General features: G+C 39.5%; 1 protein-coding gene across 1 annotated transcript in view; it reads left to right on the forward strand.

Moving 5' to 3' along the window:
- LOC130073127 (oocyte zinc finger protein XlCOF6-like) overlaps positions 1-18,425 on the forward strand; it is a 32,153-nt gene extending 13,728 nt beyond the window's left edge. The window contains exons 4-5 of the mRNA XM_056238558.1: positions 13,931-14,013; positions 17,575-18,425. Of these exons, the coding sequence (XP_056094533.1) occupies positions 13,931-14,013; positions 17,575-18,425 (934 nt within the window). The remainder of the gene's footprint in view (positions 1-13,930; positions 14,014-17,574) is intronic.
- Positions 18,426-18,627: the final 202 nt, after the last annotated feature.

Genomic DNA, 18,627 nt, shown 5'->3' on the forward strand with positions numbered 1-18,627 from the left:
AGCAGCTTTTAGCTGACTTTGAATGAGAGAGACTGAGGCATTCAGGACTGGTACACTGCATTTTCAAACACTTGTAACATCAGACTTTATCTACTATCTGTAATGTTTTGTCTGAAGTTCCCTGATTTCACCACTAGATGGCATTATTTCTACCAAGTTTATGTTTCCTTAATTAATTGGTTGTCATACTCTCACCTGTGTTGAATTACACCTAATGATAAACCCTATTTAAGGCTTCACTGCATTTTGGTTCTTGTTCAGTCCTGATGTCAGCCAAAGTGTTGTCATTTCTAAGAACTTTTGGATTCGAGATGTTGCCTTCTGTTCTGCTCTGGGAAAGTATGTTTTTGTAACCCTTTTTGTTAGTGATGGGCAGATCGAGGCTTCGTGAAGCAATGAAACAGTTGAATCAAATGGTTCATATTGTTTCGAGGCTTCGAATCAATCCGACACCCGTCTCCACGGTGACACCTAGTGGTCACTTGCAGGTGTTGATCTGAAACAACCTTGACAAGCCATGAATTTTTTTTTTTTTTTTTTTTTTTTTTTACTTTTCTAATATGTGAATCTTGTAACCTATAGGCTCCTCATTGTGCATAATGTTATTTTGGTCCTGCAAAATGAATATTAATAAAATAAATCAAGCCACAATGTCTCACTTTTTTACATATTTTTATTTACTTAGCCTACTTCTTTTTTTACAGATAATTTCTCTAGCCTTTGAAAAAATCCTCTCACAAGGGACACTTGTTGCTGGCATGCAAAGATATTTTTTAGCTAATACATACAAATGAGGAAAGATTACTACTCTCTCTTTCCAGTAAGTTAGGGGATCATGAGTTGTGGGCAAATACGCATCGTTGAGGTATTTTTTCACTTCCACTGTGGCATCAGCTGTAGCATTGTGTATCATCTGGGTTTGATGATATGAGTATCAAAAAGTTCCCATAAACTGTCCTGTGTTTCTACTGGATGATGTATTGTTGCAGGCGAGCTGCCGATCACAATACACACATCTCACTTTATTTGGGGTTTCTAAATGGAAATGCTCCCACACCACAGATGTACGGCATCTCTTCTGGGGAGCCTCCATTTTATCTATCTATCCAAATCTATCTAGATATGTATCTCTAATCTATCTATGTAATTAGATATGTATAATATGTATCTATAATCTATCAATGTATTTATATTATGTAGCCTATCTTTAATCTATCTGTATCTATCTATCTATTAATCTAGCTGTCTATATATTTATATCTATGTATCTATTAATGTGTCACTATACTCTGTCTCTAGCCTATCAGTCAATGTGTTGTGTACATTTAAGCCTAAATATAACTAAACAAATCGCACTATAAATGTCACTATCACCAAAAATCCGCTATCTCAAAATCAAACTCCTCTCACAAAAACCCACGAGGTCAATATGCGTTGATTTCACTTTTATACAGATGTGCGATTGTGTGGTCTGTTGTTCCCGACCGTGTCAATCAAACGCTGATTCGGCGGATCACACCTGATGAAACTAGTGATGGCCGGTTCGTGAACGAATCGTTCTTTTGAACCGGTTCTTTTTAGTGAACCGGTCGAACCAGTACACTAAATCGGACTGAATCGTTCGAAACAGTTCGCGTCTTGCGTTAGTGCTGATACACAAGTTACTAAAGTTACTCACTTTCAGACATGCCTGACAGTCCCTCTGACTCGAAATAAACCAATATCCCGGAGTATATTTCACTCCAGTAAATCCAACAGTTTGAAACGTGCTGTTTTTGAGAGTGATGAGCACGAGCTGATACTGCGCATGCGCGTACTACCGAACGCACATGTACAGCGGTTATCGGATCACCAGTACAGAACCGAGAACTGTTTCTTTCGGACACGTTCGACATAATGAGAACAACTGATCGATGAGCTGAGCACGCGTGCAATTTTTTTCTGAGGGACGAAATGTACGTTTCTTAAGTATTTATTTAGTTGAACATCAGTAAGTGTAATAAAAAAAAACATGTTGGAAACATGTTTATCACATAATTACTGTATTATCACTGTATTATTTTAAAGTTTGGAAACACAATGAATGGATTGTAAACCTGTCAAACTAAACATTTATTAAAATAATATTTTCAGGAACTGCTCATTTAATTTCTAAGTAAGTTGATATAAATATTTGATGTAAACTCTTGCCAAAGTTTTAATGGTGCACACTGCACAGTACTGCTTAGTAAATGTTTATAATGTGTTAAAACATAACGTATTAAACATATTGGAGAAGAAAGACATGCATCGATTTTTTTAGTTTTGTCGACTGTATATTCAGGTTTCAGCAGTTCTCAGCTCAGCACACAGCCTATGCTACGGTTCTGGAGTCAAGAACTGGTTGTTGCAGTTCTTGAATCACCAGTACAGAACCGAGAACTGTTTCTTTCGGACACGTTCGATACGGAGAACCGATGAGCTGGAGATACTGAGCATGCGTGATAGCACCGTCTCTAAACAGAACTTTCTTTCAGCCAACTGATGATGTGCTGATGAGCACGCAGCACGGGTGAACCGAGGACTTAAATGAGGGGCCGAATTCGGCGAAATGTAAGTTTATTACAAATAAAATGATGAAGACCACTTATGCACTTTATATATTTAAGACATGTTAAACATCCGCGTTTGCACATCGCCTGTAGGCTACAGGGTTCGTTTGCAAAATGTAAATGTAAGAAACTTATCCAAGAGGATTATTACGATGAGTACTATTATTTAAGTGAAGTTATGATTACAAATGCCTTTAATTTAAAGTATTTTTATCCGCCGGGATGATATAATTGACGTCATTACGCGAGGACGTAAAAGAACTGGTGAACCGGTTTTTTGAACCGGTTCATTGAAACGAACTGTCCGAAAGAACCGGTTCGCGGAAAAGAACCGAACTTCCCATCACTAGATGAAACACTAGTGAAACACTTCGAGGCTTCGTTTGGCCATAGTCACGTGACATGGGTGTTTTGAATCACGCTTCGGATCAGTGTTTCGAAACATCTGCGCTTCGGGATCTCGCAAAGCTTCGGAACGACTGCTTCGCGGCAGCCATCCCTACTTTTTGTGGACTTCTGATTTTTGCCTCTCTGGACTTATGTTTGAGAAGATATTTTTTCTGGCTGGATTACCCTTTGTGTTTTGCCTCTCAAGGAGAGTTGTTTTTTGTTTTGTTTTCCATCGGAAGTAAAGTGCCAAATATTAAACTCAGACTTTTTGACTATCCTTTTGTCCTCTGCATTTGGGTTAAACCACCACCAGTAGTGAAGGGGTTAGTGTCAAGGACACACACACCGGAGACCCGAGTTCGATCCCCAGCTGGATCATAACAACTATCTTTTGACTCTTGCCCAACTTAAGACATTTATTCCAGAAATGACTCGCATTTTCAAATAAACACTTATAAAAATTATTATCATCTTTCTTTCCTTCAAAAGGATCTCCTTTAGATCTTTTGACCTTATTTTTATTTTATCTTTTTATTTTACCTTATGTTTTTTTCTCAGACGAAAACTTCAATATTGTCATATTAAACACTGGTCTACGCTCAACATATTCTAAGGGGTTTTCAAAAAGTTTCTGTTTAACTTTAGTGACACATGTCCAAGGAAATGATCCCAGATTTTTCCCTTCAGTAGTGACAAAAGGTATCACATAATCCTTTATTTGGGGAAAATATAAACAAAATTTGAGTACAGTTATGCAAATCATTAGTATTTTAGTATGTTTTAGTAGTGTTTTAGTTATGTGAGTTACAATTCTGTAGTGTAATGTGGCCGCTACCAAAACATTACTGTCACTACCGTAAATGTGCAGTCACGACCGACACATGGGATGTTTTGACAAAAATAAGTATATTGAATTATCAACTAAGATGTTATTATAGTGTTTGTTTCAATGTATATTTAAACTAATGAATCCTTACCTCTGAAATCAGTATGATAAACATTATGCCTTTTAAAAAGAAAGATTGGATTTAAAATACAACAAATCTCATAAATTACACTAGAAATATTGCAATTGTTATTGATTTGCCTGTAAAAACATATTACTAAAATAGCAAAAAAAATAGATAGATGTTAACAAAATCTTAATAGGTAAATATAAGCTGCCTTATGAAATTATTTATCACTGGGTTTCTGTAGTGTCAAATTTGGGGAGAGGAAAAATATTCCAAAACTTTCTGAAAATACAATATAAGAATTACTAGAATTGTGTACCTTGGGTATTATACAATTTGCATACATATACAAAATTTGTGGGAAAAAAGGGGGGAAAAATGAAGATGTTTCCATCTGACTTTGAACAAAATCGTACTCTGTTACTAACGTAACCTCGGTTCTCTCTAGAAGAGGGAACGAGTACTGCGTAATATCTTACGCTAAGGGAAAGCTCTTTTCCACGAGATATTGAAGCCAAAAAATTATCCTTAATTTTGAATTAATGTAAAACGCGTTGCGGCAGCATACAGACATAGGCAAATGCGGCTTGCGTGCCTATTGGCTGCCCTGCGGCAACTGCAGTAGCCTATCGAGAGAGGCCCTTTGGTGACGGTCCGATGGGGGCGCTTCGCGCCCACTGCTTCACCTTCCCGCCGAAATAGGCGTGGCCTAGCCCTATAAATATAGCTCGATGGGCTATCACCACTGGTTTTTCATCGCCGAAGCGAACCAGAGCGTGTTGCATGCACGGCAAGATACGCAGTACTCGTTCCCTCTTCTAGAGAGAACCGAGGTTACGTTAGTAACCGAGTACGTTCTCTTACGAGAGGTTCTCTCGTACTGCGTAATATCTTACGCTAGGGGACCACAGTGTAAAACGCTGTGCGTGCTGGGATCCAACACCAAAGTCCCAAGGGCAGGTGCCCGGGGCTCATATAGTGCACAATCACCGGGGACTCACAGAGAGTCTGAGTAGAGAGGCTAACAGCGTCATTCCCAATAAGCTAGCATCCAAAGGGAGCTAATCACTTTTGCAGTGTTTCACACAGTCAGGGTGAAAACAATCGGCCTGAACTGTATAGCAGTATGGGTCTTACTTTTGCCCATGGGGTAATGTTATCGGTCAGCGAGCAGTGCTCAAGCGATTTTAGTATTCTGTGCCGAAGCAGCGGGGCAGACAGTACTTGATTTTATACCGATAGTAGTTTAGCCTGTAAGGCGGGAACCTCTAGGTTATAAAACCTTATAAATGTAGACGGGGAGGCCAAGCCTGCCGCCATACAGATATCTTGTAAGGTAATTCCGCTAGACCAAGCCCACGACGAGGCCATGCCTCTTGTGGAGTGCGCTCTAACACCTAAAGGGCACTTAAGGCCTTTTGATTTGTATGTCAGCGCTATGGCGTCAACTATCCATCTGGATAGGCTCTGTTTCGACGCGGCTAGTCCCTTAGCACGGCCGCTGAACGAAAGAAAAAGCTGCTCTGTCTGTCTGAAAACGGACGAGCGGGACACATAAGCTCTTGGCACCCTGACTGGGCAAAGGAAGCTTTCATCCATCTCCTCCAAACCGGCAGGGCGGACAGGGAAATAACCTGGTCCCTGAACGGTGTATTGAGGGATTTAGGCACATATCCGTGTCTTGGTTTGAGTATGACTTTCGAGTCATTTGGCCCAAATTCCAGACACGTCGCGCTCACTGAGAGCGCTTGCAGATCCCCTATGCGCTTCACTGAATCGAGAGCCATAAGAAACGCTGTCTTGAACGACAGGTGTTTCATGTCCGACAGATGGATCGGCTCAAACGGGGCACCTTTCATGGCTTCCAGAACCGTGGAAAGGTCCCACATGGGGATTGAGGGGGGTCTGGGAGGATTTAGTCTCCTAGCTCCTTTTAGGAAGCAGATGACCAGAAAAAATTTCCCAAGTGACTGGCCAGTCGCGGGTTTTGTAAACGCAGCTATGGCCGCCACATAGACTTTGAACGTGGATGGGGTTCTACCCTTATCCAGTAGCTCCTGAAGGAAGGAAAGCACTTCCGTGATCCCGCAGTCTGGGGGTGAAAAGCCTCGGGCTCTGCACCAGCCAGCAAACACTGACCATTTCGAGGCATAGAGTCGTCTGGTAGACGGCGCTCTAGCCTGCGTGATTGTGTTTAGTACTTCCTCCGGGAACTTTGCGGGTACCCGTTGATGACCCATGCGTGCAGGGACCACAGCTCCGGGCGAGGATGCCAAATCGAGCCCTTGGCCTGAGAGAGGAGGTCTTTCCTCGTCGGTATTGGCCATGGGGCAGTGCTCGTCAGCTGCATCAGGACTGGGAACCATGCCTGGTTCATCCAGAGCGGAGCCACAAGGAGCACTGAGCATCCGTTTTCCCTGATTCGTTCCAACACCTGAGGCAGGAGCGAAACTGGGGGAAAAGCATAGAGAGGGCAGCGGGGCCAGACGTGGGCCAGCGCATCCCTGCTCTTGGAGAAAAACTTCGGACAGTGAGAGTTCTCTCGGGACGCAAACAGGTCTACCTGCGCTCTGCCGAATGTCTCCCACAGCAGACGGACTGTCTGCGGGTGCAGAGACCATTCTCCTGCCGGAACATTGTTTCTGGACAGTCTGTCTGGCCCCAAATTCAGGTGACCAGGCACATGTGCTGCTCTCAGTGAGCGCAGATTGTGCTGAGCCCAGACCAGGAGGCGTTCCGTCAGCCTGAAAAGGTTTCGGGATCTGACGCCGCCCTGGCGATTTATGTAGGCTACCACCGACATGTTGTCTGAGCGGACTAAAACGTGGTATCCTTTTATTCGGGGACAAAAGCGCCTCAGCGCTTTGTCGACTGCCAACATTTCCAGACAGTTTATGTGTAGGAGTTTCTTTAATTCTGACCACAGGCCAAAGAACGGTCTGCCCTCGTGCAGCGCTCCCCATCCCGAGGTGGAGGCGTCCGTGGACACCACCTGCACACTCGAGGAAGTCCCCAGGCTTACACCTGACTGGTACCAGTCGGTCGCTCTCCAAGGTAACAGAGCTGTGACGCATTTCTGATCGATCTTGAGGCGAAAACGACCGAAGGCCCAGGCTCGAGGCGGTACTCGAGCCTTTAGCCACCACTGCAGTGGGCGCATGCGAAGCAGACCCAGCTGGAGCACTGATGATGCTGAGGCCATGAGACCCAGCATTTTCTGAAACCTCTTGAGCGGAACTAAAGTGCCGCAGTGGAAGGATTTCGTGATGCGCTGAATGTTCAGTCTGCGCTCTGGCGATAGACGCGCTGCCATAGACAGCGAGTTCAGTTTGTGCCCAGAAAAGATATTTCCTGACTGGGAGACAGAGAACTTTTCGCCCAATTGACAGTGAGACCCAGATTCTCGAGGTGCTCGAGTAATATGGTCCTGTGATCTATGAGCTCTGAGTGAGATCAAGCTAGAATCAGCCAATCGTCCAAGTAGTTCAAAACTCGTATGCTCCGAAGTTTCAGGGGCGCGAGCGCCGCGTCCATGCACATTGTAAATGTACAGGGTGCAAGAGACAGGCCGAACGGTAGGACTGTGTATTGATATGCCTGGACCTCGAAGGCGAATCTCAAGAATCGCCTGTGACGTGACGCTACTTGTATCTAGAAGTAAGCGTCCTTCAGATCTATTGACATAAACCAGTTCCCTTGGCGAATTTGCGCGATGATTTTTCTGGTTGTGAGCATTCTGAACCGGCGTTTAATAAGCGCTCTGTTCAGCTGTCTCAGATCTAAAATGGGTCTGAGACCCCGTCTTTTTTCGGGACCAGGGAATATCTGCTGTACAGCCCCCCTTCGCTCTTAGCTTGAGATAAAGGCTCTATTGCCCCTGTAATGACTGGGCTAAAAGGGTGAATCTGGAAGGACTAAATACATCCTGCTAAAGACCCAAAAAGCCTGGAATGTAAATTTACACACACACACACACACACACACACACACACACACACACACACACACACACACACACACACACACACACACACACACACACACACACACACACACACACACACACACACACACACACACACACACACACACACGCACGCATCCCCCACAAGTGAAGCCTGCTCAGGACAGAGCATGGTTTCCAGTTACGAGACATTTTTATGACTGACTTGGAATTTGATGTTCAAGAGAAGGAAACTTCTCTTTTTAAAAGACATTTAACCAGATATATTCGATGTGTTTTTATGTGTGTCCATTTGCCCATGTCACATTGTAATGACTATAATTTTTCTGTAACTTAAAAGTGAATTATAAATACCCTAGATGTATTTTAATGTAAATGTTTACCTATAACAGTCGTGTTTGATATCGTAAAAATGCCCTGGACTTGACTCAGCCAGATATATGTATGAACACACCGTAAAAGGTATGATTATGTGCATAACACATCTCTGCAGTAGAAATGACCATTCCTAACACAGGTCATAATTTAATTAGACAAGCAGTCTGACAAGACAAAGAGAAATAAAACCCAAAGTCCCGCCTGTAAACTTCCAACCCTCTAATTGGCCAAGCCAACAGGAAGAGGCTGGATTTCTCCAAAAGTGATAAATGACGCTTCCCCCCTCCGCTCGCTCTCTTCCTCCCTTGTCCTCGTGTTATAATGCAACGTCTTGCCTCTGGGCGAGCTCTTCGCCTTTCTTTTTATTTGTTTCAAGTTTCGTTTGTGTTTTTCAGTTTTAGATAAGTCTCCGTGTTTAATTCCAATCGACGAGTGAAAAGAAAACCGCATGACATATCTCTTCAGCAAATCCATCTACAAGGGACCTTTAAACGAGCGCGCTCGCTTTGAAGGAGAAACACGCGCACGTGACCGCGTGACGCGCCGGACCGAGTGACGCACGCGCTTCTTCACCAGCCATGCAAAGATGTAACGTTAACTCCGCGTGATTTCCCCGTAGAGATCTTTATTTTTTTTTTTGTTAGTCAAAGTTTTGTTTTCCGTAGTTGACTCAGTTCACTTCCACGAAGTGAAACGAACTTAGCCGAACTATTTCCCTTTGGTAATGTTACCCCAAAGACTTTGAACCTCCGTTCAACACGCGCGCCAAGCAGCCCACGTGACGCTTCCTCACACACAAAGGACTCAGCTCACGCGGCCAGACAGGGCCGTACAGGAATGCCTCGACACACAGAGAGACCATAACATAACTTGTGCAAGTATAATCTCTTTATAGAGCTTCTAAGAAGCTTTAAGATGATGTTTCGTGTTGTAATCGGAGAGGTGAATGTCTTAGGAGGAATTCTGCCACTGTTCTCTCTCTCTCCCCATCCCCCTCTCTCTCTCTCTCTTACTCGCTCACGCGTGTAAGTTATCCATTGTCCAAACTTTACGCATTTCTCGTTCATTGATGTCTTATTGTATTGTTCATTGATGTCTATGTGTTTGTAAATACATATATCCCGTGTAACCGTAGTAAATACATAAGTAGTCATGCCTCTATTAAATTAATTATATATTCATTTGATGGATGTACTGTCTCTTTACTCAGTTTCAAGTCCCTTAAGTGCCAAAGATCTTATGCTACAAGCTTACTAAAATTAAATATACCTTAAAGAGTATGTGTTTATAGGGCGGGAAACCCAATTCTTCTGGCCAGAGAATTGCGTTTGTAAGATGATATTGTGGAGCCCCACAAATATTATCCTGACAATTGAGCTAATTCATTTTACCTGTTTTGTGAAACGTGGTCCGCGAAGCGCCCCCATTGGACCGTCACCAAAGGGCCTCTCTCGATAGGCTGCTGCAGTTGCCGCAGGACAGCCAATAGGCACACAAGCCGCTTTTGCCTATGTCTGTATGCTGCCGCAACGTGTTTCTCATGTAATCACTCAATCAGTGCTTCAACCGCTGAACTAGGTCAATAAAACAACTGGAGAACAATAGCCTGTCACGTAACGTAACATTTACCTCAGAAAAGCCATTTAATGACCACAGCCTAGCTAGAAGAATTAACTAGGCATAAAGTTTTTGCTAAATATATTATGCACTATATTACATATTAGAATTTTACTCATATCATTAAAATATTATAACGTTATTATAAAAACCGCATTATATTTGATTTGTTAATTTTAACCTTTAATAATAATACCAACCCCCTGTAGCCTATATTTACAGCATTAGTGAGAGATTTTTCCTTGAGAAAAATTAACATGTAGCTTTATAAGGTAGCCTACCTGATATTTATTCAAATTAATTGATGTTGTAGTGGCTATTTGTCCATAAACTTAAACTAAAAACAAATAATAACAAACTTCTCAAATGGCCACTTGAGGCTACGTCATGGTTAGGCTTTACGCAGGTTCAGAGGTACCAAAGCAAAGTAATGTGCATAACAAGATTGAGTTTGAGGCGGTTTATTCACACACATAAGCAAGCTCACAGACATTTCTGCTGCCTCTCTCACGCTGGTAAAAAACCATATGCCCTCGGGCCTAAGGTCCCTCCCACTTTGACCTACTTATGCATATGAACATAGCACCATGTGACCAATAAACGACAATACAAGTAAAGCATAAATACAAAATAAACAAATTAACTTTAACAAGAAAAGAAAAGAAATAAATTAGACTATAACTTAATTTAAGCCCAAAATAAATAAAAATAAAAAATAGCTCCAACAGATGTAAACATTGTGTTGTTACTAAACTTAATGAAATTCTGTTTGGTCAGCAAATGTTTTGAGAATCACAATACACATATTGTGATGTTTTTTTTGTTTGTTTTTTACAATCCTTTCTAATGATGTATATTCATAGGCTGCCTGCTGAACATGGGTTTGAGCTCTTATATTTCTGAACTCTAAAAGTTCAGATTAATGCATTTAACTTTAAAATGTAGACAACTTTTCTTGCCCCTGGATCTAGAAGAACTGAGGTCCAGCCCTCATTAGGGCTGTCACTTTTGAGAAAAATCAAATTCGAACGGATATCAAATATCAAGCAATGTATTCGAATATCTACTTTTTTATTTGTAGGTGCATCTTTTACAGTCGTTCAAACAACTGTAGAGTGAAGGGTGTACGTTTTTACTTTTTACAGTTCAAATTTAATAACTATGCTAAAACATACTCTATTGCCCTCTCTAGGCCCATTTTGTGGGATCATTTATAATTAGGCAATAAAACATTATGCAAATAAAAAATTAGGCAATGTTTAAAAATGTAGTCTCACTTCAACTTAGGGAAAATGGGCAGTTATAATGTAATTATAATTAGTTATTTTTCCAATACTTTTCACAAAAAAAAAAAAAAAAAAAGCTCAAAGAGTGACAATAGTTCTATAAGAGGTTTTGGGGCCTTCATAATCACATAGGGCTCAACAGTAAGTTCCAGGGAGCCCTCAGAGTCCAAGAGCCTTGTTTAAGAGGTCTTGTGTAGGCTATGAGGCACATTACATCTTTAATAAACATTTGTTTTCATTGTTAATGGGTTTTCTGGTGAAAGTGAACAGCTGTGTCCCCTATAAGATGTAATTTCTAAATCAATACTTAATTATTCCAAATCAAACATGTTTAGGAGGTACTATATAAATAAACTTCTGCCTAGCCCCCCTAAAAATGTGAGATTAATGTAGGCTACACAAATTCGTGTTCGCTTCAGTCTTGTTATAATCAGATTCAGCGCGTTCTTCATCTTCAATCCGCAGCAGCGCCGAGCAGAGAGGAAGTCAGAAACACAGAGGGTGACAGGGTGTGTGTGTGTGTTCATGTGTGTGTGTGTGTGTTCATCTGAGCCTCATTGGTCTGTCACTGCTCGAGAAAATTTGAGATGACCAATCAAATCAAAGTAGGCGGGCTTTATGTTCACAGACACTGCTGAGCGCGAGATTTAACAGTGCGACTCAATAGCATCCAGCTGCAGCCCCGCAGACTCACTTCTCGATGGACACCAGTGGATGGACAGCCTACGTCATTTCCGTTTTCTCCGTCATTTCCGTTTTGCCGCTAATTTCCGTTTTCACCGCTGGATAGACAGCATATTTATTTGATATTTTCACCTCTGGATAGACATATATTTATTTTATATTTTCACCTCTGGATAGACAGCATATTTATTTTATATTTTCACCTCTGGATAGACATATTTATTTAATATTTTCACCTCTGGATAGACAGCATATTTATTTTATAGTTTCACCTCTGGATAGACATATTTATTTAATATTTTCACCTCTGTCTGGATAGACATATTTATTTTATATTTTCACCTCTGGATAGACAGCATATTTATTTTATATTTTCACCTCTGGATAGACATATTTATTTAATATTTTCACCTCTGGATAGACAGCATATTTATTTTATATTTTCACCTCTGGATAGACATATTTATTTAATATTTTCACCTCTGTCTGGATAGACATATTTATTTTATATTTTCACCTCTGGATAGACAGCATATTTATTTGATATTTTCACCTCTGGATAGACATATATTTATTTTATATTTTCACCTCTGGATAGACAGCATATTTATTTTATATTTTCACCTCTGGATAGACATATTTATTTAATATTTTCACCTCTGGATAGACAGCATATTTATTTTATATTTTCACCTCTGGATAGACATATTTATTTAATATTTTCACCTCTGTCTGGATAGACATATTTATTTTATATTTTCACCTCTGGATAGACAGCATATTTATTTGATATTTTCACCTCTGGATAGACATATATTTATTTTATATTTTCACCTCTGGATAGACAGCATATTTATTTTATATTTTCACCTCTGGATAGACATATTTATTTAATATTTTCACCTCTGGATAGACAGCATATTTATTTTATATTTTCACCTCTGGATAGACATATTTATTTAATATTTTCACCTCTGTCTGGATAGACATATTTATTTTATATTTTCACCTCTGGATAGACAGCATATTTATTTGATATTTTCACCTCTGGATAGACATATATTTATTTTATATTTTCACCTCTGGATAGACAGCATATTTATTTTATATTTTCACCTCTGGATAGACATATTTATTTAATATTTTCACCTCTGTCTGGATAGACATATTTATTTTATATTTTCACCTCTGGATAGACAGCATATTTATTTTATATTTTCACCTCTGGATAGACAGCATATTTATTTTATATTTTCACCTCTGGATAGACAGCATATTTATTTTATATTTTCACCTCTGGATAGACATATTTATTTTATATTTTCACCTCTGGATAGACATATTTATTTTATATTTTCACCTCTGGATAGACAGCATATTTATTTTCTGTTTTCACCAGTGGATAGACAGTATTCTTTGCAGGCTTAATTGCACACGTCTTTTCCGTATTGTCATTTTACTTTTATGACTTAAAATATATAATATAAAAGCTGTGTGCAAATTGAAATATGATCTTTATCATATCTCTTTACATAAAACAATTCTCAATTATATACCTAATATTATAACTTCAATTATTCATGCAAACTGCATTCACAAGAACCACCTTGAAAATATATATTGTTCAGATCAAATCACTATTTTTTGTGACTTAAATTCAGCCTAGATCAATGGACTATAACGTTTTGTCAATACAACAGACTTGTACATGTTAATTGACCACAGTTTTTTGCCTTGCCCATTTGGATATTCAATTTTTTTTTTTTTTTTTTTTTTTTTTTTAAATGCAACCACTTCTGTTTTTAAAATATACGTAGATTCACATGATCAGACAATTTACCAAACAATCCAGATCAAATTAACACTTCATGGTTTTGCAATATTTATTGGAAATTACACAATCTAATTAGTAAAATTAGTCAAATCTGACCATCAGAATGAAGATGCCACAGTCAGGCCCGTAAGGTTGTGGGGGAAGTCCCTATTTCAAGAGAATAAACTATAGACCAAGTAAACTATTGCACACTGTGCACACCACACCTCATTCCTGCCCCCTAAAACTGGCAGTCTGGGCAATGCTCAGGAAATTCAGGGCCTGTATAAAACCCTCGCGCTCGCAGTCGCAGGTCTCCACGTCTTCCGTTTCCACGGTAACGTTACCCCACCCAGTCTTTGAAAGAACATCTGCAATTTCTGCATTGTACAATTTTAAAAGGGACACACATGTCTCTTACAGCCTGGGGCAGTTTTTTGACATTCACCACACCTAAAGCAAGAACAGATGTACAATATGATTAGAATGAGCATGTTTATATTTAACTATATTAGAGTACAAGTGTTCTATTGTAGCAACCTAGCTCTAGAATTGAGGCACACCAGAGTTCACTAATACCTTTAAAAACACGACAAAGTACCTTGAAAACAAGACGATTTTTTTAACTAGCTAGTTTGTGCATTTGAATTCTGACATGACCTATAAATCATCGACAGTTTATATTTTTTTTTCTTACCGCTGACATCTGCATGGCGCGTCAAATTTGAAAAGTGAATGACGATACGGAAATGACGATACGGAAATGACGTAGGCTGTCCATCCACTGGTGTCCAGCCACTGGTGTCTAGCGAGAAGTGAGTCTGCGGGGCTGCAGCTGGATGCCTCTCGTGCGACTCGACGCGTACGGTCAAGTGCGAGATAAGATGTAAGTAGCTAAACTTAACATTTCATATTTTACTTTTTTTTAGGTCATAAATGTTAAACGAATGACAAAAAATAATCAGGCAAAGTTGGCAAACTAATATAGTTTTGTCTAATTTCGCCAGTTTGAACTGAAAATAGGCCTATAGGGAATGTGGAGATGACGTCACGCCGTGTTGCATTATGGGTCCGCCGCCATATTTACAGGATTGCGCCCAATACCGCTGTATTTAAATGCATGTGTTGGAGGCTGTGTTTGGATTTTCTGTCGAGATTTTAATAAACGTCGATATGGTTGTTCAGTTCAACTGCCATAGCAGGTCACACGATCGTTCAGAGAGGAAACTGAACAACGGAATACGTTTTTTCACCTTTCTTTCTTGGAAAAAAACAACAAGGGAAGCAGGTCGAGGAGCTGACGAGAAGACGCCGGATCGCGTGGGGTGCCGCAATCATGAGGAAAAACTTGACTTACTGTCCTCCACTGCATACTACGTTTGTTAAAAGTTGTACAAAGCAAGAGGTTGTGTATTGTGTATTCCTCGATGACTAACAGTTAGGAGGATAGTTGATGAATGATGTTGAATTTGTGGTTCATGTTAGCAGATGATAAAGCCAGGACACATTGCATGAATCAAATTATATTTATTTTGTTTTCAATTAACAATTTGCTTTGATATTCTGTAGATCTTTTTACATGGCTTTTTTTTAAAATGTTTGTGAATCATGTTTTTATATAACTGCTTAATAAATACATTAAGTGACATCTCTGTTTCTGTACTGATTGCATCCAACAAAGACCCTTTAAGTACACATAAATGAGCAAAGATACATCAAACTATTTTAAAATAAATGACCAAATACCCTCATTTTTACACGTGTCAACATTGAATGATGACAATAAGGCACAGTTGTATTTAACAATTTACCACATCTTGTGGCATTATAAAGTAATGTAAATTTCTTGCACAACCTATGAAAACTTAACATATGCTGAAAATAGCAAGCTAACAAACTATGAGAGCTGCTTTTCAGGTAAAATAGCTTGAACTTTATGTACAATAGTAATCAACTTAGCATAGGCTTTGAACACCAAAACTAAATCAGATGTATCAACGTTGTTTATCGCGGATAGTTTGTCCAAATAACGTTTTTTGGCAGTGGCATTTAGTTTATCCCGGTAGGGTCCCTTGTCTTTTTCTTTAAACATCTCCATTTCTTCCGTTCTTCTTCAATTTTACCTCGTTTTAGCCAAACACCCACTATTACACCGAAGGTAAACAGAGATCGTGCCTGTAAAGATGGCGCCCACGTCCCATAATGCAACACGGCGTGACGTACGTCCGCATTCCCTATGTAACGTGACTCATGTAATGTAATAATTAGTTTACAAGAAACATGAACAAAGCCGTTTTCATCATGTTAGACACAAGATTAATAATGAATGTGTACATATTGAGAATATAATACAAATTGTAGCCTTTAGTAAATTAAAAAAAGCTCAGCTTTAGGAGGGGAAGAGAAAGGGATGAAGAGACTGAGAAAAAAAGAAAGAGTGATGGAGATGAGGAGAGAGCAGGTATTGACAAATAATCTACTGCCCACTGACATGGTTTTAAAGCTATTTCTTATCCTTTTTTCTTTGGTCTTCAAACGTCTTGAAATGCACATATCAGAAAAATAACAAATTTGAACCCCCTACCAACCTAAAATGTAGGACCTCTGTGATTATAAAGCCCTGTCTACGGCCCTGTATTAGGCATAAGATCAATAATAAATGTGTAGCCTACATATTGTGAATGCATTTAATAAACTTAATTACCTTTAGTAGCTTTCAGTAAGTAAACACATCTGAGAAAATGATTCATAGGCAAAATCAACCTATCAGTTGAGTTGACCCAATTTCTTCACTGACAGACAAAAATGAAAAGCCTCTCAGTCAAAGCTTTAGGGAGGAAGAGACAGGGCAAGAGAAAAACAAAGAGAAAAAGAGTGTGATGCTGAGGAGGAGAGAAAAATAATCAGCTGCCCACTATCCAAGTTTGTTGGCCTTCAGAACATCTTAAAATGCACATATGTAGATCAGAGAAATCAAAATTTTCTCGGGGAGACCACCGAACCCCCCTATTTGCCCTACCTCACATTTGGGACCACAGTTATTATAAAACCGTGCCTTTGCATGGTAATGAAAATGGTTAATAGTGAGCTTTAGATCCTAAACTAAAGTGTTACCTTTTTTATCATTTAAAAAAAAAATTATATTGGGGGCTTAGCCCCCCTAAAATGAAAATCCTAGCGACGCCCCTGTATCAACCAAGATAACAAGAGATTATCGTGGTTGTTTTATATCTGGGAGTTTAACAGAGTTTAATATGGTTTCCGCCAGTAGAGGCGCTCTAGCAACCGAAGCAATGACACACATCCGAGTCTAGGAGAAGAAGAGAAGTGAGCGAGGGAAGGGAACATAAACACGAGAAGTGGAACACAGCCGTTCATTCTGCTCTAAATCTGCCGTTTTACAGACTGTGAGTACATTCATTTTATAATTGAATTGGATAAATCTACATGGCTATTAAAGATGTGGTGCATGTTAGTGAATCTAACCAGCCGGATTGTTTGCCGAATTAATCCGAATCAGATCTTGAATCCGAAGTTGAGGCACTTTAATTATGTTTGACTAGAAGTGAATCCTTACGAAAATGAACCATGGGTTTACTACAAATAAATCCAAAAAAACATGGTTACTATTTACCATAGTGGTTAGTTAGTTTTAGTTTAACCGTTGTATTTGCAGTTAAAACTGGTTATATAAACAGTAATCAATCTGCCAAAAGCCAATGATTACTAAACTTTAACTATGGTTAATTTTCGGCAATGTTGTAAATATAACAAACCATAATAAGCGCATCACTGACTAGTTAACTGACAAAGTGTAAAGATTTTGAGTTGCTTTTTGTAATAAATTAAATGGATTACTTTTATTTCAATCTTGAATTGTCTAATATGTTTGTTTTAGATCTGATGGAACAAAGTGAAGTGGAGGAGAAACACCATCAGTTTCAGAAACCTCAACAAAACACTCAAAGAAGAGGAGAGAAATGTTCTTGCACCTGCTCTCAGTGTGGTAAGAGCTTCACAGTTAAATCAAGCTTGAAGAAGCACATGAGAATCCACACCAGAGAGAAACCCTTCACATGCCGTCAGTGTGGAAAGAGCTTCACAACTAAATCAAACTTGAAGAAACACATTAAAATCCACACCGGAGAGAAACCCTTCACATGCCGTCAGTGTGGAAAGAGCTTCACAGTTAAAACAAGCTTGAAGAAGCACATGAGAATCCATACCGGAGAGAAACCCTTCACATGCCGTCAGTGTGGAAAGAGCTTCCCATGGGAAACTAGTCTCAAAACTCACATGCTGTTTCACTCAGGAAAAAGATCATTCGGCTGTGATCAGTGTGACAAGACATTTATTGTGGCAGAGCACCTGAAAAGACACATGAAAATTCATGCAGATGTGAAGCCTCATGTGTGTTCTGTTTGTGGAAAGAGTTGGTTTCGACTTGACAAATTAAACAGGCACCTAAAAATACACAACAGTGTGAGACATTATTTGTGCTTTGACTGTGGGAAGACCTTTATTACCCACAGCGACTTAAAATCACACCAGAGAGTTCATACTGGAGAGAAACCGTACAAGTGTTCACACTGTGGAAAGAGTTTCGCTCTGTCAGGATCCTTAAAAAAACATGAGAGAATTCATACTGGAGAGAAACCGCACAAGTGCTCTTTATGTGGACAGAGTTTCAGCCGATCATCTGGTCTACATACTCATAAGAAAAAGCCTTGTCCAAAGTTATCTAAGTGAGCAAAGTTTACATTCAGATCCATCACTTAAAATAGTCTGATATTCTGATAAATAAAATGGTGTAATTTCTTGCAGCTTAGCGTATCGTTTCTATAGCCAGCAACTTACATCTTGTTTATAAGTTATAACCTTATTTATTACTTAATAACTTTAAGTGACTTAATAACTTTATTTCAGTTTACATGTAATCAAAGGGTTTCAA

This window comes from Rhinichthys klamathensis, unplaced genomic scaffold, assembly GCF_029890125.1.
Source record: "Rhinichthys klamathensis goyatoka isolate OS25496 unplaced genomic scaffold, OSU_Roscu_1.1 h1tg000523l_1, whole genome shotgun sequence".
Classification (NCBI taxonomy): Eukaryota; Metazoa; Chordata; class Actinopteri; order Cypriniformes; family Leuciscidae; genus Rhinichthys; species Rhinichthys klamathensis.